The sequence below is a fragment of the Coloeus monedula genome (assembly GCF_965178545.1).
Source record: "Coloeus monedula genome assembly, chromosome: 3".
NCBI classification, from domain to species: Eukaryota; Metazoa; Chordata; class Aves; order Passeriformes; family Corvidae; genus Coloeus; species Coloeus monedula.
Window position 1 is genome coordinate 108,295,880 of NC_138783.1, and position 27,651 is coordinate 108,323,530.

The 27,651-nt window shown below is 37.2% G+C and overlaps 1 protein-coding gene across 1 annotated transcript in view; it reads left to right on the plus strand.

The window, feature by feature from the left end:
* The window catches only part of IL1RAPL1 (interleukin 1 receptor accessory protein like 1), a gene marked incomplete at both ends in the record, with an annotated part of 599,815 nt that overhangs the window by 265,416 nt on the left and 306,748 nt on the right, over nucleotides 1-27,651 (plus strand). The window contains one exon of the mRNA XM_082278475.1: nucleotides 21,192-21,471. Coding sequence (XP_082134601.1) covers nucleotides 21,192-21,471 — 280 coding nt within the window. The remainder of the gene's footprint in view (nucleotides 1-21,191; nucleotides 21,472-27,651) is intronic.

Here is a 27,651-nt window from a genome sequence, read left to right on the forward strand (position 1 = left end):
GGGAGTAATTTTGTGTTTTGTTGAAAGGAGGGGAAATATCCTTAACCAGTGGTCTTCAGAAAATATGCCACCTTGGTTTTTCATCTTCCTCTCTAATCCTGCTGTTGTCAGTGGTGTGGGGAAATGGATGAGGAAAGTATATTGTTAGTGACTACGTATGGACTACAAAACCAAAAAGCTGAGATATGGAGATAATTTCTTTCACTGGCAGACTGGGGATTACTGTGTCCTTCTAGCAAAATGGAAAAATCCTTTAGGAAACATGGGTGTTTGCTCTGCTTTACAACTGCTGACCCTCTGTCTTAGGAATTGTAGGGGTTCTTATCTGTGGCTACACAGCACAACAATCCTTCATGTTTTCCCACCCTTGTTACAGGACCCATCACAGTTCAGGATCTCATATCATTGGATAAACTGGTAACAATCTTGGTTTCAGTTCATCTCTTGTGCTGAAACTTGTCTTTGCTCATTAGCTTCTACTCAAACAGGTGGCCTGTCCCATCAGCAGAGGATAGGAGGGGCAGGTGTTGCTGTTGCAACCCCGTGGTGAAGTGTCTCCTCCCAGGATTCAGTGCTCAAGGTCTCCATCTGCAAACATGGGCAATTTAGTCATCACCTAATTTTAACTGCTTAATTCTCACATACCAGTTTGCCGCCTTGCAGACCTTTCTCTACTGAGTAATCAGGAAACCATGTTTCTGTTGGGCGTTCAAATGAGATACCTAAAGTAGACAGTCTGAGTAGTCACTACCCAAAATGTAAATTTTCCATATTTTTTTACATTTTATGAATTAAATAATTCTTAATAATCATTTTGTGGTAAAATGAAGAAAATATAGAGCTTATATTTTTTTTTCTCTCTCTTACAAGAGCATCTCTTCATCTCTCCAATCTTTGATATTGTTACATTGAGATTCACCACTTCCGTGTTTGTACTTTAGCAAAAGGTGTAAAATATCAGTAATAAATCATAATGACAAAATGGGTAATGAAAATTGTATGTAATAGTTCTCTTGCAGTGATCTCAAATCTGCCAGGCAGCATATACTTGTTTTAATCAAACTAGAGAAAGCCTAAAGGAAATAACTGACTTCAGTCTGATGTGATCACATGGAGAATTGATAACGATATTGACAAGGTTTTCTTCAAGCATTTACTAAAATTAATAAATTTGCATTTTTCTTTTGACAATGCTAGACCCATCTGGGGGCAACTTGTAGCATCAGTAGCTGAAGCAATTATTTTCAGTGCTTCTGTTTTGTAATTCTGCCTTTGAAGTACTCTGGTTCCAAGATTTTTAATGTATCTTCAAAAAAAAAAAAAAAAAACCCAACATTTTTTTGTTAGTATAATTTGATGCTACAAGTAGGCTTCTTAGTACTACTGGTAATATTCCACATGTTCAAAGGGGAGTGTTCCTTGTGCTACAGTGATCAAGATACATGCTGATGAGTCAAATTGTTTTTTCTCTCCATTTCAGATAAGCGTAAGAGATGACCATAAGGTGGCTGTAGGGCTTTCCCAAATTGCTAGTCACAACTAAGAGATAATAAATTAAGTACACTTGCACAAAGAAGTTCAAATATAAACTGACCACAGATAAATGTAAGGTATAAATTAAGTATGTGCTGTGAAATACAAGATAGTTTCTAAAAACTCAGAGATGGATACTATGAAGCAATTTCCATCAGGAGTTTCCGAAAAAAACAAAAAGTGCTTTTGACATAAGAATTAATGTAAGAATCTCTATTTCCTCCTTTGTAGCTGATAGACAACAAGAAATATTAACTCAGAAGAACTGGCCCTGTTCTGCCATTAAAATAATTGGATTACTTTATAACGGAAGAGAAAAAGTGTACGTTTTTAAATTATTTCAAAGTCTGTACCCAGTAGGTGCCCTGTACAATAGTGTTTAGGAGTAGGTTTTTGTGATAAAACTTGATGAATTTCATTTTTGTTTGTGCATAATTCATTTTATTTAATATTTGAGTATATATCACATATTTTCATGTGAAAGGTTATTTTCATTAACCTCCAGTGTCTCTACATATTCATTTTAGTGAAATGGATCTTATGATTTTTCTAATAAATGATAGAATAATGCATTTATATGCAGATTAAATTAAAAGCTAAGCTGCTGTTGGCAACTCAAGAAATAGATCAAAATACTAACTTATGAAATCTTCAGTTCCTTATTGACTTTTGGATGATTTTTCATTACCTTATGTTTACTATGTAACTTTTTTGATACTAACATTTTAAAATTTAATTTCAATGCCTTTTATCTGCAGTGGTTGATTCTTTTTACTTATTAATGTAATAACATTATGTAGCCACCTTTTCAATAGGGCTAGATTCACAAAGAGGTTAATAATTCTACATCATTGAATGCCGTGATGGGAGCTGGTATTCAAATGGCTCTTTAAAACATGCTTTCCACAATAGATCTACAGGATATTTCACACTGGAAACAAAAAATCTGTAACATAACACAATGAGTTAGTTCTGAAAACTTTTTTCTATTTCCTTGTCAAAAGGTTTATTTGTATCATAATAGGAACAAATTTATATTACACTGAAAGTTTTCCACAGCAGACTATTTATTAACTCCATAGTGCTATGTTGGATATATGTGGCAAAATTAAAAATAAACAAAAATAAACCCAAAAGCCCCCCAAAACAAAGAAACAAACAAAAAAACAGGTAAAATAATACCTTAAAATAGAAAGCATCAGACTCAAAGATGAAGTGAAGAATTTATAAATTAATTCATTTTCTAGTCAGGCTGAAAATTTCCGGTATGTCTGGAAATCGAAGAACAGCAAAAAAATATTACATTTCTAAAACCTTTTTGCCAAAACGAAACCCTTGCTCTCTCATGAGTGTTTAAGGGAATTACTAATTTGATCATTTCTGACGGTTTTAGTATACTTGTCTGCAGTGGAGTAAGGTCTGCTCTTTTTTTGACAAATACATTTTTTAATACCTCTGTCAGTTAGCTGGGCTGTAGTTCATCTGTTGTGCTGGCCCCCTCCAGCAACAGCAGAACAGGAAAAGATTTAAGATAACTGAGAAGAGATATATACCTGTGTAATGGACTAGACACAACACATGAATGCCCTCTTTCCCACTGATCAGAAACCACACTCCAATACAGACAGGAAAGTGATGACAGGCAAGGAAAATAGAGACCAACTGGTCTCTTGTTCATGAAGAACTTTCTTCTGGGGGACTCAAGTTGGAGAATTTTGTGGAGAACTGTCTCCTGTGGGAGGGACCCCACGCTGGAGCAGGAGAAGGACTCCTCTCCCCGAGGAGTAAGCAGCAGAAGATGTGATCAACGTGTGATGAACTGACCATAACACCCATTGCCCCTCTCCCTGTGCCACTGGAGAGACACAGGTGGAGAATCAGGAGTAAAGTTAAGCTCAAGAAGGACCAAGGGATGGGAAGAAGGCATTTTTATGACTTGTTTTGCATCTCATTATCCTACTCTGATTTTGATTGGCAATAAATGAAACTGATTTTCCCAAGCTGAGTTTGTTTTGCCTGTGGCAGTATTTGGTGAGGGATCTCTCACCGTCATTATCTCAGCTCACAAGCCTTTTGCTGTATTTTCTTTCCCCTGCCCAGCTGAGGAGGGAGAGATAGAGCAGCTTTGGTGGACACCTTGCATCTGGCTGGGGTCAACCCACCACATCAGTCCACATGCAGGGAGTTAAGTGACTCCTGACTGAGCATCAAGTCAGGGGGCTTCTTTATAGAAGAGGAGATTTCCAGTGGAAGGAAAACAGGAATTTTTACTAGATAAGGAAAATCCAGAGGTTGGTAATACAATTTTGTGAAGGAGTGTTCACTTTAAAATCTGGATTTGTTATAAATAGCAATGTTTGACCATTTTGTCATAAACAAAAGAGAAAAAAACAAGCCTATTAAATGTTTTATTTCAAGTACTGATATTTTACATGAAGTTTAATGTTGTTCTGCAGTAATATGAATATAAATTACAATTATTTGGCAGGGAAAAGTGAATATATTTTTGACTTTAATGTTGTCCCCTTGTTTTCTTTTCCATTTTTCATTCCAAAAATAATTTTTATTAAGACTGACCTAATTTTGAACCTGATTTCAGTGAATTGAACAGATAACTTTGCTGGATTCTGTAGTTATCTCTTCTTCAAAAAACTGGATAATAGGTAGGGATAGAGATAGGGTGAGATGCTGAATAGTAGAAAAGAGAAAAGAAGGTTTAGGTTTCTAATTCACTTTTTATGAGAGAGTTATAATGTATAAATGGAATAAAATGTGTTTTGAAATGTGACCTGTCTAAAATGTGGTTATATACAAAGCTATATAATGTACATTTGAACTGTGTGATTGTCATGATTTTGAGAAGGAATATAGCTGGCGTTTAGAAGATGAAAGAAAAATCCGGAAGGGATCGGTTTAATGTGTTGGGGTTTTTTCTCTCAGAGATAACATTTTTGAGAAAAGGAAAATCAGTTCTGCTATGAAGATACTGTGTTAACTCTGGAAAAGGGATTCAGTCAATGAAGTGTGAAATGGAAGAATTTGAATCACTTTCAGCAAAAAATCTCAATGTGTCCTTAACTATGGAGTTACTAATAATATTTTTATAATAATGAAAATGTCATATCATCTAGAGTTCATATATAATCATCTAAAGTGTCCCGAGTTAAATAGGAGACCTGGATTTTGGTTTCGATCATTCAAGTCCTACAAGTAAAAATAGCCTTTCTTTCTTTCTTCTGTCACCATTTAAAAAATCAGTTCTGAGGAAAGAGAAAACAAAACTCCTGAGGATGAAGTCTGTGAGAATCTTGGGATTAATACTTATGTACTTTATCCCGTTTATTTTCTCTATTAAATGTGTGAAATAATACAACGTATGCCATACAGTGAGGTTCAATCACATCAAATTTCATACAAATTATACAGTGGATGTGTTCATATTTTGATTTTATTTCCTTACCTGCCCCTCTGGGTTCGTGGCACATTAAAGAACAGATTTGCAATTGCCATTTTAGGAGGCATCTAATCTTACCTTACATTTTCTTTATTCTGTTTTGCTGCTAGTAGGTCTGTGTATTATAATGTGACTTCTTCAAAACAAAAATAATCCTCTAGAAAAATGCTGGCCTCAATTTCAAAGGTTAGCTGAAAGAGAAAAAGATTTGTGTCAAAATCTTACATATCAGGGTCATTTGTATTAATCAGTCTTTTCTGTAAAGCTGTAATCTTTTTTATTCATGTTGGTGAAAGACTTTGTTTGCTGTGGTTAAGCCACAAAGGAATTGAACTTTTCCTCAGGTATGTTTGTTGTCATTAAAGATCAAGCCTTAGAGGAATGTGGTAATTATGCTGCTGATGACCAGTGTAAGAACTAAGTTTACTTACACACTGCAACATAGCAGTGCAGAAAACAGTGCTCAGCTGGAGACAATTTTACTCTCAAAGACAATTTCCCCTTGACATTAAGAAGACTGTGTTGAGGACAAGCTTGATAAATACTATTTCTTACTCTGTTGGCAAGCCCAAGTGTAAAATGAGACTCAATGAGAGGAAGGAATGCCTTTTCCTACTGTTTGGCTAATGTGCTGAGAAATACCATGTGAACTGCCATCTTGAGCTGCTGGATTGGCACTAATTTATTGCTGTAAAATGGGACAATGGATGGCAGTACTCATGAAACCCTGGGGAAGGTGTGTGAAAAAATGAATGAGGGGTTGCTGTAACTGCTCTGACAGCTTTCAGAGGCTGAGCTCATCTTCAAAGGGGAAGTAGAAGTTATGTGTTAAGTGGAGATGCCTGCACTGACAATTGTGAGCTTTGCAGCTCTCCAGGCTGGAAGCTGTGCAGTCTCATCAGCACAGAGCTACTCCCAGCCTGAAGTACAAAACTTAACAGCTTGTGCATTACTGTGCTAATATTGGGCTGTTTCATGCCCAGTCAGTGCAGGCCCAGTCGAGCCAACCTTATCCTGCCTTATAAAAATATGTAAGCTGTTTTTTCTTACTCAGAATAGTAATGGAATAGGTACAAGGAAAAAAAAAACAAAACAAAGCAAACCAAAACCAAAAAAATCCAAACCAAAAAAAACCCAAAACAACCAAACAAAAAAAGAAAACATGTGCATATGTATATTTGCATAAGTTTTGTTTTTTTCTCCTGGCTTCTTAGAGAGTCCTGGTAGACTTTTGCTCTCCTACTGTAACCGTATTTCAGGCAGTTAACTTGGTCTAAACACCAACTGAAGACACTAGAATGACCCTAGCATTTTTATCCAAAGGCATAAAAGCTGTAGGAAGTCCAAGCAAAATAAATAACTTGATTAACACAAGGGAATTTGTATTTAGGCTAAATTTCCTCCCCACTGTTTCAATTGCTTAGAAATTCAGAACTCAGTCTTGCAAATTTAGGCTCTTCTATATCTTCTTCTATCTGTCTACCAGAATTTGCAGTTCTCTCCAGAAAGAGAGACCTTAAGTTTAACACATCGTAAAACAGTCAAACATGTTAATGCGTGAACTTTGTGTTGGAACATTTTCTAAATTGGTACATATTATATATCCCAGAAAAGATGGGGAGATAATATGAGCTGTTGCAGGAAAGCACTTGTTTGCTATTGTATTCACATGAGAAAACTTGGATGCTGAGGAGAAACAAAACAAAACAAGACTAGGAGCAATATAAACACTTCTGTTAATGAAAAGCATATGGAACTTTATTAAATATGTTGTTTTATCATATGTCTTGTCTGCTCTTCAGGATTATCCAGTCTTGGTTCTTTCTCATATTTTTGATATACTTTTTCCACTTCATTACCCTTAATTTTATTTATTTTAGTTTGGAAGAGAAAAAGATGGAAGCACTTTCTTTTTTTCCTAATAGAAAAAGTCCCTAGTCTTTTTTCTCCTCTCCATCTGGATATAAACCCACAAATTCATGTTTGGCTGTACAGATGATGGGATCTATAGCTATTTGGCTTATTCAGTCGCATCTCCTTTTTTCTGAAATAAATATGATCCTGTATTTGTACATTCCACCTGTTGCCTTCCCATGGTATTAGCAGAGGGCTATGACACTAGTGACCCTCAAAATGTGCAACTCCAGATTGCACTCAGATATCATTCTCATTGGTATTTCTTATACTGTGCAGCAAAATTAGTCATTAATAATTAAATTGTATATTTGAGTGTGCCTATATGTGCAGAGGAGGACAGTGAAGATACATAGAAGGTGAATTAGTTCTTAAATAGAAAAATCCCTGAAGAAGTTTTAAATAATCACAGATCAAAATCTATTTCAGCTCTCTGACCTTATCTTGAAAAATATACTAGCGTTTTCTTTACCTCAGTGCATTTGAGGTAGCAAAAAGACAGTACAGAGATCAAACAGAGTGAAGCATCACTCAATAAAAGCTAATCTCAGAGGAATATTTGGGTTATAAGGTGCTCTTACAACCATTTCTAATTTCATTGAATTCCTTTATACAAGCATTCATTCCTTCCGAGGCTGGAAAGGCTCACTGTGAATTTGCAGGCCAGGTTCCTTAAGGAAGGGGTGTGTGCAGAGCAGGATCGTGAGCACGAGTGGGGTGTGCAGGCAGGGCACCCCTGTGAGTGTGCAAAGAGGCACGGCCCCGCTGAGTATGAGTGTGCACAGCTCACTGTTGTGAGCACCAGTGCACTGCTGCAGTGTGGTGTGAAGGGCACAGCAGTAGCAGAGGAGTGTGCAAGGCCCCATTGTGATTGTCTGGTTCAGCTCTGCAGCGTGTGAGTGTGCAGGGCACCACTGTGAATGTGTTCCAGGCACTGTTGTGAGCATTGGATGTAATGAAAGGGCTGCAATGTCCAGGCCTCTGGGTAAGGACTGAGGAAAAAACAAATGAAGTGGCTATCATCATGGGGGGCTGGCTCTTGGCCACCCAGCCAAGACAGTGGCACCAAAAATTCATTTTTTGAGGAACCTAGGGATGCCTCCAAATCAACTGCCCTTGTCCTCATGGGGGAATTCAGCTTGTGGGTGTTAATTAGGAACACCATGCAGCTAGTAGAAACAGGCCCAGGAGATTCCTAAAACACCTGGATGACTGTTTCTTGGTCCAGGACTCAGGGAGCTGACTTGGAAAGGTGCCCTGCGTGATTTGTTGCTTGTTCCCAGAGAGGCTCTTGTGGATAAGGTGGTGATTGGTGACCATCCTGGTCACAGCAACTGTGCAATGATTACGTTTCAAATATCAGGTGTCTTGTCTGCACTTGTCTTGCTCCCAAGATGGACCAGGCATAGGTGAGCACAGTTGGAAAATCAGCATGTTTTAGTAATGTGTCCATGGTGAAGCTGTTACCCAAAAGTGGGTTCTTTCATGCTGTGTGAGAAGCCATTCCCTCACGGAGTGGAGGGATTTATTTTCAGTCTGCACAGAAAGGTGCGCTGGATGACAAATCTACAAAGCCAGCATCACAACTATCAATACTTGGCGTTATTTACATATATTAGCAAACCAAGGCATTAATGTTCATTGACTAAAAATTATATGATTCTCTAGTTAATTAGTGTTCTATCTTCTATTGTTTAAAAGATTCCCTCATTTTTTATGCAAATTAGTCTGCATGCTCAGTCTTTCTCTTCTTTTGAGTCAGTAGGTTTCTTGGATTGATGAACCAAGAGCCAGTGGTCATGATCTCTCCCTGCCAGAAGTACCTGTTGGACTTCATTTCAGCATGGTTGCTGAGCTGGGTTTATGAATTTCTTTCTGGCATTTTCTCCCCATTGGGACAACCCCTGGTGTCTCTCATCTTCCCACTGGGACAGTTCCTGGTATCTCTCATCTTCCCATTGACTCAGCTTTTGGGTACTCTCATTCCCCTTTGGGACAGCTCTTGCTAGGGCAAATTTGAGCCATCTAACCTGATCATGAGTCACAATGGACATGTAGGAAAAAGCAGTTCCACAATCAAATAAATATTCTTGTGTCTGTTCATTTAACCAGAATGAAAAATTTGTTTTATAATACATCAAAAATTTGTCTTTCAATTGAAGATGACAACCTTTTCTCATTGAAAATGTTTTCAGAATTTCATTCAAAAAATATTTCCAGGGTATCCTTAGAATCAGGGTGCAAAAATGTACTTCAGTACAATAATGTATTTTGTTTGCTTTATCTAATGAGTTTTAATTTTGAATGTATTCTAGAATATAGCATAAAGAAAGAAAAGGAAATACTCTGGTGTTCTGATTTTGTCTTTGAAATTCAATGCAGCTAAGCACATCAGTGTGCTTACCTGATCCACCGAGGTACCTGAGGAGCCTTTTTATCTGAGTCTTGTGGGATTTGGATTCCTAACTCAATTAAATCCTTTATATTTCTTTAGATTTGCTTCAAACAAAGCATTCATACTAAGCTTTAAAGTAAACTTTGGTGAAAGGTGTAAAGTTTTCTTCTAAAACTCAAATAGTAGTGGTTTTAATTTCCTTTGCCTAATGAGATTAAAGTACTGAACTACTGTATTACTCTGGTGACCTCTTTCTCTTTGGTAAGCTGTCTCAAGTGTGGCAAACGTGGCATATGGGAACAGAGGAAATGTCAAAGAGGGGAGCAAAGATTTACAAAATTTAATAACTTTCATAAGCTTTAGCTTCTTGACTTAATATGGACCAAAAAAATAAAAAGGAAGGAAAATGCCAGATGCTGTAATAATATGGGTTCTTCTAAAACAGAAAAAAAGTGTACAAATAGATTTATAATGACTTTTTGTAATCCTAGAGTGCAGATTTACCATAGTTAATATTTTCTCTTTAAAGTTCAGTTAATATTGTTGTTTCTTTCTAAGTCTTTCATGAAGTTCAAGACAGACCAATGCAGGAGCAAATGCTGCACTTCCTAAGTTCCTTTTGGTTAATACGTATTTCCTAATCATTATGGTAGCTGGTGCTGTTTTGTGTGCTGGTAGTAAGCTTCAGAGTAAAGTCAAGAATTTATTTTTCCTTTCAGTCATTCACACAGAAAATGTTAAAGGGCTCTTGTGACTAAAAAGAAATGCAAAAGAGAAGGAAAATGTGTCTTTCCCAAAAGCAGGATGCTTGTCCACATATACAAAAAGCAGTGTACCAGCAAAATGTGTCTTTCCCAAAAGCAGGATGCTTGTCCACATATACAAAAAGCAGTGTACCAGCATCTATTATCAGTGTATATTTTTTGAAACTAAGATATGTAATAACAGAATAGACAGTTACAAGGACAATAACATTTTAAAGTAAATGTGTCACCTGCTGAAGACACAGCTGCATGAAGGGTGCAGTTTGTGAGGATTTTTCCCCATCTTTAGTCATTGTTTGCCCTGTCTGATGGCAGCAAAATGCAGGTCCTGATCTGACACTGTCTCCCAGTGCAATGATGTTCATGTCCAGGCCACACCAGGGGGCCCTGACAGCCGTAACCAGGCCACGGAGTATCTGCCCTTCCAGACCTCTCTGCCCTGTGCCTCCTTCCTTCCTCCCAGACTCAGCCTTTCCCTCCACCTCTGCTTCACTGACCTACCCCAAAACATCTATGGGAAGAGGACATTATTCTCTCTCCAAGTGTTTAAATGTTTCTGGAGCATCTCAAAACTGCTGATGATTACTAAAGCCTTGCTTAACAGATTCCTAATGGCACCATACATTTGTATTAACATACTGATATAAATATTGACATCATATCCCTGTTCAAGAACACTGCTGTTGCTAGGTCAATTCTTTCTGCATGCAAATGCACTCACAGTAAATCAAACTGAAGCAGTGATATATGCTGAAGATTATTAAAAAAGTCTTGCCTGCTTTGGGAAAAATGAATTACTTTGTCATATTGAGTAAAGAAAAATAAAAACTTCCTAGAACTGCTTTGTGCTCTCTAATGCTGTACTGCATTCTAACTTATATTTAGTTGCAGGTATAGACACAAATAGCTGTCTGACATAGATATGGCTTTAAATAAATCCATATCTGCAGTTTCAGTCTAGCAGGGCTACCAGCAAGCAAGAAACAGCCATCAAAATCACTAGGAGTTGTATGCAGTTAACATATTCTTTCACAAAAAATATTGATATTTTAAATCTAAGATCCCAGTTTCCATACATTACTTTCTCCCAGTATTTTAGGAGTGAAAGTAATGTAGAACAGAATAATAAACAGAAATATGTAATTTTTAAAAATATGTATATTCTTGGTAACATCATGGCCTATTTATAGTTTTTATGGCTAAAACTTCTTTAATCTTTGAAATTTTAAAGTAAAAATGATACTTGGATTCAAAGTCTTTTTGAAATAAAGTGTTTCTTTGGGTTTCAGCTCTTTCTGAAGCTCTCACTGCAATTCTTTGCATTTCTGTACAGTGCTAGTCACATAGTCATGATAATGCAGTTTAAGAAATTTCCACCAGAGAAGTCACAGCAACAAGGTAATTGTGCTCTCCTATGCACATGTTGTAATTTGATTAATTTTAATCCTCTTGTGTTATGAACTAATCTGCTGAATTTTCTTATATTTACTCCAAGAGGATAGTTCTCAGATATTTAGTTATTGCAGTTCAGCTGATATTCAGCAACTTTGTGATATTAAGCAACTGAGTTCTTTGTAGGAAAAAGTTTAGAGGTATACAGTGCAGCTGTTACTCGAGTGCTACTGAAATTCCAATATGAAAAACTCCTTGGTCTTCTTCATAATCTCCAAAACAAAGCTGCTGGTGAACAGAATGTATTTTCAGAAATAGTTTCAATAAAGAGAGATTATGGAAGAGATTAAATAATTTGCCATCTGCTATGCAACATGATACACCAGTATGGCCCAGAGATTCTCTTTTCTGGGAAATCTCCTTTCTAAAGGAAAAAAGTACCCTTACATGTGCTTGTTCAATTTTTAGAAATTAGTGTAACTCTCTCCCTGTGGTAGTTCTCTTCAGGCTTAGTTACTATTTTGCTTCAGTCACTTTGTTTAGTCATTCCAGAGGGAGGTTTAAGACCGGCATGTACCAGACTTGACCTCCTCACATACTTATGTTGAGATTCTAAACATATATATGTAATATATATGAAAGATTATATAAAAAGTTACACATTATATAGAAATTGTGTGATAGTGACACTGGGTGGAAGTTGTCTTTCAAAATAAATCACAATATGTTTGGGGAGCAAGGAGGAAAGAAACTTGCACTCTCAAGGTTCAAAAAGAACCACAGATATACTGGTATAGCCAAAAAAAAAATACAAAGGATTTGGTGCTAATAACACCAAAGTTGTGGGTTTGATCCCAATATGGGCCATTTACTTAAGAGCTGGTCTTGATGATCCTTGTGGGTCCCTTCCAGCTCAGACTATCTGTCATTCTGTGAAAGAGGATGTAGAACTGCCCTCAAATAAAGTTGTATAGTAAATATAATGAAGAAGAACCAGCTCATTTCAGATGGGCACAGAAATTAATGCAGTTTAATATCAGGTTTTGGAAATTAATCTAGTAAGCAAACTATTGTGTTTTGCGGCTGTTGATTAAATTATGCTGCCATCTCTATGCTGTAAGTGTAAATGTACATACAGTCCCTGAGCTGAAAATTAATAATTGAAAGAAAGTAGCACACAGAAGCACGCAGAAGATTAGGGACCTGTGTACCAGGTCTGGCCGAGATGGAGTTATGTTTATTCACAGCAGCCTTTATGGTGCTCTGTTTTGGATTTGTGCTAAAAATGTATTGGTAACATACCAATGTTTTGACTACTGCTGAGCAGTGCTTGCACCACATCAAGACTTCTCTTTTTCCAATTCTACTCTTTAGGGGTGGGGGAAAGAGATTGAGAGGGGACTCTGCTGGGAAAACTGACCCAAACTGGCCAAAGGGATATTCCACACCAAATAACATCATGATCAGAAATAAAAGTTGGGACGTTTGGCGATTGAGGTAGCCATTGTTCAGAGACCAGCTGGGCATTGGTCTGCTTGTGGGTTGTGGGAGATAATGAGGGAGTGCTTATACATCACTCATGGTTTTTTTTCTCTTCATTTATTAAACTACTTTTATCTTGACCAATGAATTTTCTCGCTTTTGCTTTTCCTATTCTTTCCCCTGTTCTGTTGCATATGTGGCTTAGTGATTGAGAAGCTGTGGGGTGCTTGGCTGCTGGCCTGGGGTCAATCCAGCAGAACCTGATCAGTCAGTCCATCCAGGATACCTTTAAAGTGTGCGTTTATTAGGCTTCCTAATTTATATGACATGGTGAAACAGAATAGGAGAATTTGGAAGAAGCGAAAGGGACTGAATAAGCAACAGGAGAAAACTCCTGATTTAGAGTAGTAATGCCTTTTCTTGGTCTTAAAATCAAGAGTCAAACATGGTTAGAAGGGAAAAAGGGATTTTACCTTGGTATTTATTTTAAGGATCCTTAGGTGCACTACGTCTATGTCGAATGCACCTCAATGCCCACTGCAACACCCCCAAAAGATCTGGTATAACATTATAGGTTTTACTAATTAGCATATCTATCAAAGATTCCCCAATGAGAGGCTCAAGTGAGCCGCCCTCCCCAAGGAACCTTCCCCTGGATGGTTCTATCTTGGTTTACAGAATGTGTTCTGGAGAGGACCTTGGGCTCTGGGGCACACTGATCTCTAACTACGAAGCTTCTAAAATGTTTAGTCTCCTAGCTGAACAAACAAGTCCAAGAATATAGGCAAAAAGCACTAAGAATACAGAAGGTGTAAAAAGGTATAACAGGGGTATAAAAGAAAAGGCAAAAAATCATCATGGCATCAGTAGGAACTTAGGAAGTGCAGCATTTGCTCCTGCATTTGTCTGTCTTGAACAGTATATTTATTCTGGTTTTTTTTTTTTCTTAAAATACCTTTCTTGGTTTAATTTTTTCTACAACATAACTGTGGTAATTAAAGGATTATTAATAATTCAGAAAAAAATTCTATTTAATTTGTCTTGGATAAGATAAAAGAGAGAATGACATAAAAAACTTCCTACCAGATTGACATAAGGGTATTTTCATGCTTATTACACCTCTAAGTAGCCCAATGCATAGGCATATATACTCTGTTTCATGTTAATGCAGTATTCTGAAGCCAAGAAACACAGCATTTTTAATTAATTTATGGCAAGACATACATTTATTTTTTTCATTTTTCCTCTTCTTATGGGCTGGTGGATTTGCCAAGATTCCTCAATGACCAAATCTACCACTTTTAAAACTTAACTGGATTTGGGAGAAGTGCAAATTTTAGGAACTAACTTCTTTAATAGATGACAATATCCAAAATAATTTTTCTGTTTCCCTGAAATGACATTCAACATCTCTTTCCATTACTGGCACCCTCTCATGACAGCCACTACACAGTTTTAGACTGAGAACAAAATATATGTTTTTAGCCTCAAATGTAATTTTTACATGAGTTTTCAAGAGAATGAAAAATGCCTTTTCAAAATGAAAATGCTACATGCAACAGAAGTGCAGCATAGCAATATGCAAAGCTGTAACAGCAGTCAGTGCAAAAGGAAATTTAATTGTGTATAAATACCTGATGTGATCATTTGATAATATTCGTACTAATAATTATTCATTTTTTTTTATTTTTCCAATTTTATACTGGTAGTACTTTGAAAAAACAAAATCTAAGCAGTTTAAGAATAGAACTGACCATGTTTTCTGTCATTCCCATAATGTGTTGTGTTTTTAAGCTCTGCTTCTTTATTCCTGTCAGAGCTTATTTTTTAATCAAATAAAAGCATATGCAAAACAAAAATAGACAATCTTTGCATGTCTTCATAATGAGAACCCACACTGGAATACCATGTGTTATGTTGCATAGAGTTAATTGGCTCAGGCACTGTAATGAGTGTGCTATAAAGTATAAAAACTTCAGTTTTATTTTTTTATTGTAATGCTAGCTAGTCTAAGCAAACAGCAGAAAGTAACAAGCAGGGTAAAGAGGGGTAATCCAGAACAGACTGTGATTTCGACGGCAAAATATTGTTGAGAAACTTGTTTTAAAGGTCACTTTGAGTCTTATGCATTGCTCAATGGACTTTTGAAATGCTGTTTCATGAGCAGCCAGTTACGGAAAGCCTGTTTTCTTGACCTGTTATGCCTCCTGTTCTCCACCCTACCCAAAAATCTTACTGCACGTATGCAATATCCTTTGCTTTCTCTACCCATCATATTTACTCTCCGTACATACTGCCATCTCATTTCTGCATCCCCTAGGGCCCTTCTTGACAATTTTCCAGCTTTAGGAACAAGAGCTGGTGCTTTCTCCTTTACATACCCACTTTTCAGATTTTTTTTGTGACTTATGATATCACTTTGTCAGGTTTGCAAATGCCTTATTAAAAATCCCTGAAGTAGCTGAAAAATAGAAGACACGGTGACATTGCATAATCCTCTTTATATAAAATTAAATTAAGAACAGAATTACAAACATGGATAAGCAGGAAAAAATAAATCTGCTAATTTTTATTTTATTAAGTACTATTAAGTGAAATAAATTTTGAATAACTTGCTATTTCTGTTGCAAATGTTTTAGAACTGTTTTCAACTGTCAGACCTAATTTGTTTAGACGTCTGGAAATCAGATTTTAACCAATGTATTGAAAACTTGAAGACCTTTTCTAACCTTGAAACCTGTATTTTGAACTGAAGCTTTTGAATGAGACTAGGCTGTAGGAGCAGACGCAGGAGTTATTAGCTTTATATTTTGTCCTTTTCAGCACTGAATTTTACCTTGAAAATGATACATATGGTACCAAAAAATTAAGGGGAAGACCTTCTTAGTAATGTTAAATATTCTATGTTGGGTCCTATCCAGCAGGTGCAGTCTGCAAGATGCTTGTTCATTGAGAAGAATGATCTCATTATTAGGACAGTGATGCAGTGTGGTTTGTTTCATACCCTGAAATCACTCAAGGAAATAACAGAGTGAATGATATTTATCCTGGGCCCTCTATTGTGCTATTATGTTTAGCAATAACTAGCAGCATATTAAAATAGAGATCAGGGACTACAACCATTCTTTTGAAGGCAGTTCTGAAATTTCAAAGCTGTTGAATTATTCAAGTATTTTCCATTTTATAAAATACAAGATGATTGACTGCTTGATGGTGTGATGATATAAATAAAAACATCAAAAAGTATTGAGTGTTATTTTTTTCCCCATAGTTGTTTTGAACCCCCATAATTGTAGGTGTTGATTTTGGGTCAGTAGCAGCCATAATTAAGAAAGGAAACATTAGATAATTTCTGTGGTCAGTGCCCTACTTATGCACAAAAAAAAGAAAAAAAAATCCAGTCAAAGTAGAAATGGACACAGTTACAATATGAAACTGAATATAAGTAATCTTTTTGATATTAAAAATCTGAATGAACATTAAGCTTTTGTTTTCTGTCCCTATTTACAAAGACTTACACACGTTTAACATGTAAAGATGTAACATTTTTAAGGTAGCAATGTCAATATAAAAATGAAAAGAATTCTCTGAATAAACGTTTTGGTCTTTTTAAATGTTTTTTAGTTTTTGATGCATTCAAGTTTTTCTAGACTGAAAAATGCACGTGTACTCTACACACCACATGCAGAGTGTACATAGAAAGTGTTTGGTATGGTGCATGCGTGCTATCATCATCTGAGTGTTCACAGTAGTATAATTTTTAAGGATATGAAAGTCTGTTTTTCTTTTCATTATGTGGTTTTAAGCTTCTGTTTATATTCCTCAGTTACGATGGAATTGGGAGCATTTTATGCTGAGATCAACAGTTATCCCCTGAAATATCAGTTATCAGAAAATATCACAGGAGGATGCCTGTGTCTTATGATGGGAATGATGAACTTCTATTACATCTGAAAAAATTGAATTAGCACCTTCACATAGATTAGCACATTGGCTAAGCAGTAGTGTGGGGATTTTCCTAGGAGATTTTTAAGGTATTAAGCCTTCCAGCTGTAATAAGGTTAATACAGTTCTAAGTGACTTGAATGTCAGTGGTGGCAATTTAACTGGTACAATATTTCTCTAAGCAGGAAGAGAAACACTCTCATGTTCACTTCATTCAAAGACCACTTTTAGAAGAGGACATATGTTTTCTTAAGATTATCACTGAGTGTAACTGTAATAAAACACAGAATTACAGAACAGTTTAGGTTGGAAGAGACCTCTGAAGGTCATATGGTCCAAACCCCTGCTGCTCAGGCAGGGCCACCTAGAAATGTTTTTTTAGCACCATGTGTCTCTGGCTTCTAAATATCTCCAAGGATGGAGAATCCACAATCTCTCTAGGACACCTGTAGGAATTTTCAGTAACCCTTACAGCAAAAAAAAAATTGTTTCCTGGTGTTCAGAAAGAGCCTGCCATGTTTCAGTATGTGCTCATTGCCTCTCGTCCTGTTACTGGGAACCAGTGGAAAGAGCCTGGCTCTTTGCACCTTCCCTTCAGATATTTGTATTCATTTCCAAGATCCCTCCTGAGCCTTCTCCAGGCTGAACAATTTCAGCTCTCAGCCTGTGCTCTTTGCACAGGTGCTCCAGTCCCTTAATCAGCTGTGTGGACCTTTGTTGGACACTGCAGTCTGCACATATTTCTTGTATTCAGGAGCCCAGAGCTGGACACAGGACTCCAGGTGTGGGCTCACTACTGCTGAATAGAAAGGGCAACCAACTTCCTCAATCTACAGGCAATACTTTGACCAATGCAGACCAACTGTTTCATGTCCATCCCCTTGGTTTCCAGTTGAACTTCATTATGTTCCTGTCAGCTCATTTTTCCAGCCTCTTGAGGACCCACAAGATAGCACATCTGATGTATCAGTCACTCCTTTTAGTTTTGTGTCATCATCAAGCTTGCTGAAGGTACACTCTGCTCCATCATCCAGACATTACTGAAGATGTTAAACAGGACTGGACCCAGTATTGATCCTTGACAAGCACCACTAGATAAAAGATATAATATAAATCTGTAATATGAGCATGAAAATATTCATAATAGTTTGAGTAGTGTCGTGTGTTTAAGCCCAGCCAAAAATTAAGCAACATGTAGCCACTTGCTCAATCCCTCCCTCTTGCCCCCCCCCCCCCCACCCCAGTGGAATGGGAAGAATCAAAGTAAAACTTGTATGTTGAGGTAAGAACAGTTTAATAATTTAAAATAAAACCAAAACATCAGTGTATTATCAACACCATTCTCATTCTGAATCCAAAATACAGCACTGTAACAGCTTCTGAGAAGAAATTAACTCTAACCCAGCTGAAACCCGGACAAGTAGATATTCTCTTAAGATATCTGGTGGAACATTTTGATGTGATTTGTGCCAAAAAATGAACAAACAGTTTAGTGGATAGCTGGATCATGTGATCCTTAGCAGGCTTTTCTAGAATCATAGAATAGGCTGAGTTAGAAGGCAGCCATCAAATCAAGTCCAACTCCTGGCCCTGCACAGGACACCCCAAGAGTCACACCATGTGCCTGAGAGCACTGTCCAAACACTCTGTGAACTCTGCCAGGCTGGTGCTGTGACCACTGCCCTGGTGAGCCTGTTCCAGTGCCCAAACACTGGCTAAAAAATAGTATCCTGATATCCAGCCTAAATCTCTGCTGACACAGCTCCATGCCATTTCCTCAAGTCCTGTCACTGGTCACGAGAGTGAAGAAATCAGGACCTGCCCTTCTGCTCCCCCTCATGAGGATGTTGAACACCTCAATGAGGTCTCGACTTGGGATCCTCTTCCCAGGCTAAGCAAGACAAGTGACCTCATACAGCTTCCCATCCAGTCCCGTCACCATCCTCATGGCCCTCCTTTGGACATGCTCTAACAGCTTAATTGCTTTTTTTATATTGTGGTGCCAAAAACTGCCTCCAGGACTCAAGGTGAGGCTGCCCTGGTGCAGAGCAGAGCAGGACAATTCCCTCCCTCGCCCAGCTAGTGATGCTGTGCCTGATGCCCCTCATGACATGGTTGGCCCTCTTGGCTGCCAGGGCACTGATGACTCATGTTTAACTTTCCATCCATCAGGACCCCCAGGTCCCTCATGAAAAAAATAATACTGAAACAAAGTCAGTGGTATCTACCCTGCATAGTTAATCCTTCATCCAGTCAAAGGGCTTGAAACAGAGTTTGTGTTATTCAGCAATATATTCTCACAGATTCTGCAAGTGAAAGGAATTGGGAACGATTAGAACTGAATATCCTGAGAGAGAAGACATAACTAACAGACTAATAATGTAAATCGAAGTGTACTAGCTAAATTAAGCAGTGAAAAGCAAGATTACAATTTGATGATAAAATATGATGAAGAAGATATTACCTGGTAACTTATATAATGAAATTAACACTGCTTAGATGTGACTGTTAATTCATTTTTTGCATTGGGACTAAGAAGCAGAGAGGAATAAACTCAGATGAGAGAGAGAAAATGCTCTTTCAGAAAGGTAAAAATGAAATGATAAAAGATGTAATTGAATTCTGAAATAAATGAAAGTTAGTTTCTTTAGTCCTAAGGGGAAGCTAATAGTGTAGCTCTGTTTCCATTCACTTCCATTTACGCAAGAGTAAAACTAAGTCTTATTAGGGCCTTGTAATGGTTACTAATTTTTAGGAACTGTTGAGTAGGAAAATTGGAACAGGGACATATTATTTTCCCTTCCTGGTCGTAAAAGTAAACGCAGGAGGAGACAGTCCAAAGATATATGAAATATTTGTTTGTGTGAATCCTGTTCATAATGCAAATTCACTCTAAAGTTTTTATTATTTTTTTCGCTCCATCTTTCTATGTTGGATCAACTTAGGTTATTGCATACACAGGGATGTGTGAAGATGTCTGAGTCTTTCTTATTTTGCTATGTATAGTAAGTACTGTGGCATTATTCAAATATAGGAAAATCTCAAAAAATCACTATCTAGTATGTTTTTCTCCCAAGTAACAGATCAAATATTGTCTAGGTTTAAAATGCTAATACTGCTTTATCTTGCACAGCAGTTTGAATTCTCTGTTAAAGTCAGTATTCAACCAATTCTCGGATGAAACTTGAGCTTTGCAAAAGTTGATTTTCTAAGCTAGTTATCTATCTGAGCTCTTTTAAAGTTAATAAAGTATCAAATTCAAAGACAAAATATTTATTTGAGACAGATACTAATTTTAAGATGAAATTATTTGTCCTTTGGATGTACTGATTGCTTTCTACTGACTGGATTGGGGCCTAGTTAACTAGCTGAGACTGGACACTGAGTTTTTAAGTGCATGAACCTAGTGGTGAATTTTCATGGTTGAAATTCCTTAAGAAAAAATTATAAGCTTTTTTTAAGGAAGGCATTGTAGAAAACTGCTCTTTTCCTTCTGTTGTTTTGGTATTCTTAATTAAAAAAACAGGGGAAAATGGTTTGAGGTTGGTGTTTTTTTGGCCTTGGGGTTTAGTTTTGTTACTGGGGTTCAGAATGTCAAATAAATCTAGCATTGCTTTCTGATGAACAGTTATTGTGGGACAGTATTGGTAGGGGCTGATGCTATTCAACAGGAAAAAAATGAAAACATTATTAACCATAATTTGTAATGTAGTTCTGGAAGGTCAGCAGTTCCAACTAAGATCTGTTAAAAATGTCCTTGAATAACCCATTAAAATTACTGATAGCAATTTTCCTGGAAGTATCTTTTTTCACATCTGGTCTTATTGTAAAGACAGTGTCTTCTCCTTCAAATCTATCCCATACTTTCACACTTTGTGGTTCAGACTACAGCTCCTTGTCCTAATATCTTCTGAGACTTTTATTTACCTGGTAACCTTGAAGATACTTGATTGATTCAAATTAGATAGTGACACCCTGTGAACCACATGCCCTCTGTGTTGCACTAACTTCACTTCAGTATTTTATAACTGGTCATGCTGGAGTTCCACAAAAGACAAAAGAGCAATTGCTCAGTTAGCTCAGAAATTATCAATATTTAGCAATGTGTGTCCTAATAGCTCTGTCCACTATAGACAAGTACATGACATAAACATAATGAAAATGCAGTTAAATTTTCAGGGATAAAAAGTACACTGCTAGTCCCTCAATGGACTTTTTTCAAAGGCAATACTTTCCCACAATAAAGACTGCTGTGTGAGTGGTGCTTTCCAAAGCCTTTGACAATCTCTTGTCATTTTCTCTTCTCTTGTAGCTGATGGATGCACTGACTGGTCTGTGGATTACAAGAAATATCAAGTTCTAGTGGGAGAACCTGTTCGTATAAAATGTGCACTCTTTTATGGATATATTAGAGCTAATTACTCCCTAGCCCAAAGTGCTGGACTTAGTTTGATGTGGTACAAAAGCTCTGGACCCGGAGATTTTGAGGAACCTATAGCTTTTGATGGAACCAGAATGAGCAAAGAAGAAGACTCCATTTGGTTCCGACCAACAGTGGTACAAGACAGCGGGCTCTATGCATGTGTTATAAGGTACTATATTTAATTATACTGCATTTTAATTGACCAAATATGAAACAAGGCTTCTTTCTGCATCTTTAATACTGATTACACTGATTTTTTCATCCCTTTACAGTGTTTCTCTCTATCTGGATCTGGATATAAAAGTGGTCTTCCTACTAATATGCAATAGAGAGAGTCAAAACCAAAGTGTAAAGCAAATGAGTGGCTAGAAAAGAAATTCATGATGCAGTTAGTCCAGTGCTGCAAGGAAAATGAGGAAATTGTTTTATCAGCAACTGGAAAGGTTTACTATCTTCCATGCTTTTTTTTTTTTTTTTTTTTTTTTTTTCTTTTTTTTTTTCTTTTTTTTTTTTGGTTTGTTTCAGTTTTTGTCTTGGGTGGAGGGAGGAGGATTGCTCTCTGGATTGTGTGTGCTGAAGGAGATTTTTAATAAATAATGTGTTTATAAAAGCATTATTCTATGAGCTGCTTATATGATGTGTGAGACATTTCATATCATATTGTTTGTCCAATAGCATATTCAACATGGTTTTTCTGATGATGACAATTCTCTTTAAAAGGAAATCACAATAACCTAGAAGTTAAGCTCCTGAAGGAGAATGTTTAGTTATATTTAGATTAATATTTTCTGATAAATGTGTAAGAGTAGCCATGAAAATGGAAACAGATTTGTCAATTATTCCATAATGATATTTAAAATACCATAATTAATCTCCTCGGTTTATATAAAGAAAACCTTAATTATCTGATGTTGTGCTTTCCAGCAAGTATAGATAAATGCTGAATTTAGCTACTGAGACATACTTTAATATATGTTTATCATCTCAACCTGTATTCATGCTTTTTTTTTTGCATAGATTTTTATTTAATCCAAAGGTAGGTAAGAGCATGTTCTAATCTGCTTTAAACTACTGTGGTGGTTTGCTACCAGTCAGAAATTAGACCTACAAATAAACCACCTCACTTCCCACCGCCCCCTTTGGCAAGAGAGGGACAAAGGCAGAGACTATGGGTTGAGATAACAATTTACCAAAAGCAAAGAGCTGTGGAATAAGAAATGCACAGTAATAGCAGCAATACTAATAACAAATAAAAAGGTGCTTTACATGCAAAAGGTGCTCATCACCTCGACCTAGTTCTGCATGGCCACCGGGACAAAGCCAAGATGGTGACACTCCCCAGAGTTGGAGCCATGTGGCTTTCCCCACCCAAAGATAAGATGGCAGCCATTCCTGTGCTCACCACCATGTGCCTTTTCGCAAAGACAAGTTGGCAGGAGCTTCCCACAGCTGGCTTTCCCAATCCCCAAGTCCAAGACAATGGAAAAGAATGATGGACAAACCCCTGAAAGCTAAATCGTTCATGTTGCACTGCGCTGCCACTCTGTTGCACTGGGCTCAGCTCCTCTAGGGTTGGTTTTGCCACTGTTTTGTTCCCCACAGCTGCTTCTCCCACCAGTGCCGCCACTTTTGACCACTCCACTCCACTTGGGCTCAGGCTGCATTTACTTCTGGTCAGAACCATTTCCCAGAGCCACACGTGAGGAATGGGAAGGGGATGGGCGATGATGGTAGAGGATGGGGTCTGCAGGCCGATCCCAAGCACCACCCCTGCAATGAAGAGAGGGATGTCACATCACAGGGTTGCTTCTTACTTACGGTATATGGACAGTGAATATAGCTGGATAAGGTGCACTAAGAGTTAATGTATATATTCAAGGCCAGATCCCATAAATTATGTATTTATTACACACACTTGGTACAATAGTAAGTAATAAGTAGTTTCTGTCAAAAATTCTGCCTTTAAAGTTTCAAAAATAGCTGAAATATTGTTCCTGTCAAGAGAACACTTCCTTCATGTATTCTTTTCCTTCCCTGCCTGAAAACAGCAATTACAGTGTCTCCAGTAGCTGCCCAACATAATATCAGCACAGGTCAGTGAAACTGGAGTTCGGTAGCAAGGTCCTTCTGAAGATCTATATAATTTCGAATCATAGAATTATAGAATAATTTGGGTTGGAAAAGATCTCCAAGATCGTGAAGTCCAATATTTTAACAAGGACCACCACACAACTAAATTATGGCATTAAGTCCTACATCCAGTTGTTTCTTGAACGCTTCCAGGGATGGTGACTCCACCACTTCTCTGGGCTCTCCATTCCAACGCTTAACTACCTTTCAGTAAAGAAATTCTTCCTCATGTCCAACCTGAACTTCCCCTGACACAGCTTGAGGCCATTTCCTCTTGTCCTGTCACTGGTTGCCTGAGAGAAAAGGCTGACCCCCACCTGGCTATAGCCTCCTTTCGGGTAGTTTTAGAGAGCAATAAGATCTCTCTTGAGCCTCCTCTTCTTTAGACCAAACAGTCCCAGATCACTCTGCCACTCATGTGACTCACTCTCTAGACCCTACACCAGCTCTGTTACCCTTCTCTGGACACCCTCCAGCACCTCAAAGTCTTTCTTGCAGTGAGAGGCCCAAAACTGGACACAGGATTTGAGATGTTGCCTCACCTGTGCTGAGTGCAGGGGAACAATCATGCCCTGGTCTTGTTGGCCACACTACTGATGATACGGGCCAGAATGCCATTGCCCTTCTTAGTCACCTGGGCTGTTGACGACAACCTCAAGATCCTTTCCTCCTGGGCCACTTTTGAGCCACTCTTTCCCCATCTTGTAGCACTGCATGGGGCTGTTGTGACCAAAGTGCAGGACCTGTCATTTTGCCTTATCTCATACAGTTGTCCTCAGCCCATTGATCCAGCCTGTCCCAATCTCTCTGCAGATCCTTTGTACTACTAGCAGATCAGCATTCCTGCCCAGCTCACTGTCATCTGCAAAATTACTGAGGGTGCTCTCAATGCACTCTTCTAAATCATTAATAAAAATACAAACAGAACTGGCCCCAGCAGTGAACCTTAAGGAACCTAACTAGTGATGGCCAACAACTGGATGTAGCACCATTCACCATGACTCTCGGGACCCAGCCATCCAGACATGATTTATATTTATGAACATGATTAATGTTTATGAACATTAATTGCTTTGTTAAGCTGTAATGTTTAGTGGAGAAAAGTGCACACAAACAACTAACTCTTGTTCAGAAACATAAGAGTGTCTATAAAGAATCCATAGGATACAGACAAATAGAGATACCAACAGAAGTTTAAATAAAATATTACAAATTATATTATAGATGAAAAACCTTCTCCATCTTTAACATACTTAAAATAAATTAATTAGGTACTTATTAGCCATAAAAATACTGCCTATAATTAATTTAGAGATATTCAGCTTTGAAGATTCAAATTCAGATAACAGCAAGGTTCAAACAGGGAATAACAGCATCTATGAAGATCGTTCAAATCTATTTTCATCCCCAGCTGGTAAAGAACCTGAGCGTCTGCTTCAGTATCTTTAACTGTTTCTATTAGTAACACACAGTACAGCATTTTAGACAAATATTTTGAAGTGTACAGAATTTTCTGATTTTACAAAGAAGGAATTCGGAAGGAATTCGGAAGGAAGGAAGGAATTCGGAAGGAATTCGAAAGGAATTCGGAAGGAAGGAATTCGGAAGGAAGGAAGGAATTCGGAAGGAATTCGGAAGGAAGGAAGGAAGGAAGGAAGGAAGGAAGGAAGGAAGGAAGGAAGGAAGGAAGGAAGGAAGGAAGGAATTTGGAAGGAAGGAAGGAAGGAAGGAAGGAAGGAAGGAAGGAAGGAAGGAAGGAAGGAAGGAAGGAAGGAAGGAAGGAAGGAATTCAGAAGGAATTCGGAAGGAAGGAAGGAATTTGGAAGGAAGGAAGGAATTCGGAAGGAAGGAATTCGGAAGGAAGGAAGGAAGGAATTCGGAAGGAAGGAATTCGGAAGGAAGGAATTCGGAAGGAAGGAATTCGGAAGGAAGGAAGGAAGGAAGGAAGGAAGGAAGGAAGGAAGGAAGGAAGGAAGGAAGGAAGGAAGGAAGGAAGGAATTCGGAATTTGGAAGGAAGGAATTCGGAAGGAATTCGGAAGGAAGGAATTCGGAAGGAATTCGGAAGGAAGGAAGGAATTTGGAAGGAAGGAAGGAATTCAGAAGGAAGGAAGGAAGGAAGGAAGGAAGGAAGGAAGGAAGGAAGGAAGGAAGGAAGGAAGGAAGGAAGGAAGGAAGGAAGGAAGGAAATCAAATTATTGTCTACTCTTGCATTTAGGTTTATCACCCTTGCTATTGCCCTGCATGTCTGAAGGTAAAAGCTTCAAATGTAGAAGTATTTCTAACTAATTTTTAAGGTCAGCTTTAATTTTTGGTCTTTAGCTGTATTTAAAATATCTCTATTCAAATTCACAGCAGTTTTATATTCTGTTTTTATATTTACATGTAGATATGCATGTGCGTCCACACATACAGATACTATGTTGTTGAATCACATGACTTCCCTGCCATATAGTTCAGTTTTTTTATTTGACAGAAATAAAATATAATGTCATAGAGATATTTTAAATAGAAGAATATTAGTAGTCTCCAAAAACTGTCAGTTAAAACTGCTTCCAAATTATCTTTGAAAAGGGTAACAATCACAATATAGAATACTTTTATTTTTCCCCCCCACCATGATTTGAAATGCACACTTGTTGAGTTTATGAAAAACTAGTTCTTTATCTTCCTCATGTGAAAATTAATTTTAGGTTTAGATAGCATAAATTTATTTTTTTAGATAGGATGTGTTCATCTTCAAATATGAAGTATTGGTTTTCTGTAATTTTAAAGATCTAATTCTGTGAATCATGTCAATTACAGCTTAACCAATGTAACTATTCAACTGTTAATTTCTGTACAGTTAGCTAGAATAATTGCAGTTATATGAATGATGTGTTGTTATCAACACAAAGTTATTTTTTTAAATAAACCTGAAATAATAAATGGGAAGTTTAAAATAACACGTGCAATTAAGTTTTGGTAAAAACTCCCTTAGCCAGTTTTTCTTTTTCTTTTTCTTTTTCTTTTTCTTTCTTTCTTTCTTTTTCTTTCTTTCTTTCTTTCTTTCTTTCTTTCTTTCTTTCTTTCTTTCTTTCTTTCTTTCTTTCTTTCTTTCTTTCTTTCTTTCTTTCTTTCTTTCTTTCTTTCTTTCTTTCTTTCTTTTTCTTTCTTTCTTTTCTTTCTTTCTTTCTTTTTCTTTCTTTCTTTTTTTCTTTCTTTCTTTCTTTCCTTTTCCTTCCTTCCTTCCTTCCTTCCTTCCTTCCTTCCTTCCTTCCTTCCTTCCTTCCTTCCGAATTCCTTCCTTCCTTCCTTCCTTCCTTCCTTCCTTCCTTCCTTCCTTCCTTCCTTCCTTCCTTCCTTCCTTCCTTCCTTCCTTCCGAATTCCTTCCTTCCTTCCTCTCTTTCTCTTTCTCTTTTTCTCTTTCTCTTTCTCTTTCTCTTTCTCTTTCTCTTTCTCTTTCTCTTTTTCTCTTTCTCTTTCTCTTTCTCTCTTTCTCTGTCATGGAGGCTAAACATCCACAGTAGGAACTTGTTCAATTACCAATTAAATTTAAGAAGAATATGTATTTTTACATATTTCATGTGTGCATGATTGTTTAATTAATTATCAGAAATATTGAACACAGAATGTATGAGGAAATCTTTGCTTTACTGAAGGAAATGGTGAGCAAAGAAAAGAAATAGAATCAATTTTTCATTAACCTGGTGGAAGAATCATTTCTTTCTTCATTATCTTGAATAATGTAAAACATGTTTACAAATAGGAATTGCTATTTCTGGGTACCAACCATTTTTGAAATCTGTCTTACTCTAGGAGGGGCTTTTATCCTGGTCATACATGCTTATAAATATTTTTATTTCTTTATAGAATTTTTACCAGTGATTATCTTAAGAAAAGAGTAACCATTCATATAATAACTACATATCAAATCTCTATGAAAATCAAAACCAAAATAAAACAAAAAACCTAACCAAAAAAACCCCCAAAAAAAAAAAAAAAGGGAGAAAGTATCTGAAAATGAAGTCTTAAAACAGTTTGTCTTAAAAGTTAAAAAATGTGGTGTTTTCTAGATCTGCATGAGATCCTTGGTTATGTTTATGTGTATTACTGACAAAGGAATCTGAAAATGGATAAGAGAATTAAGCTTTCTCAAAGGAATACCAAATGAGCTAGTAATACTCCGAAAGAAGTTTCAGAAGAGCCTGTTATTCTATCAAATCCTTTAAGGCAGTAAC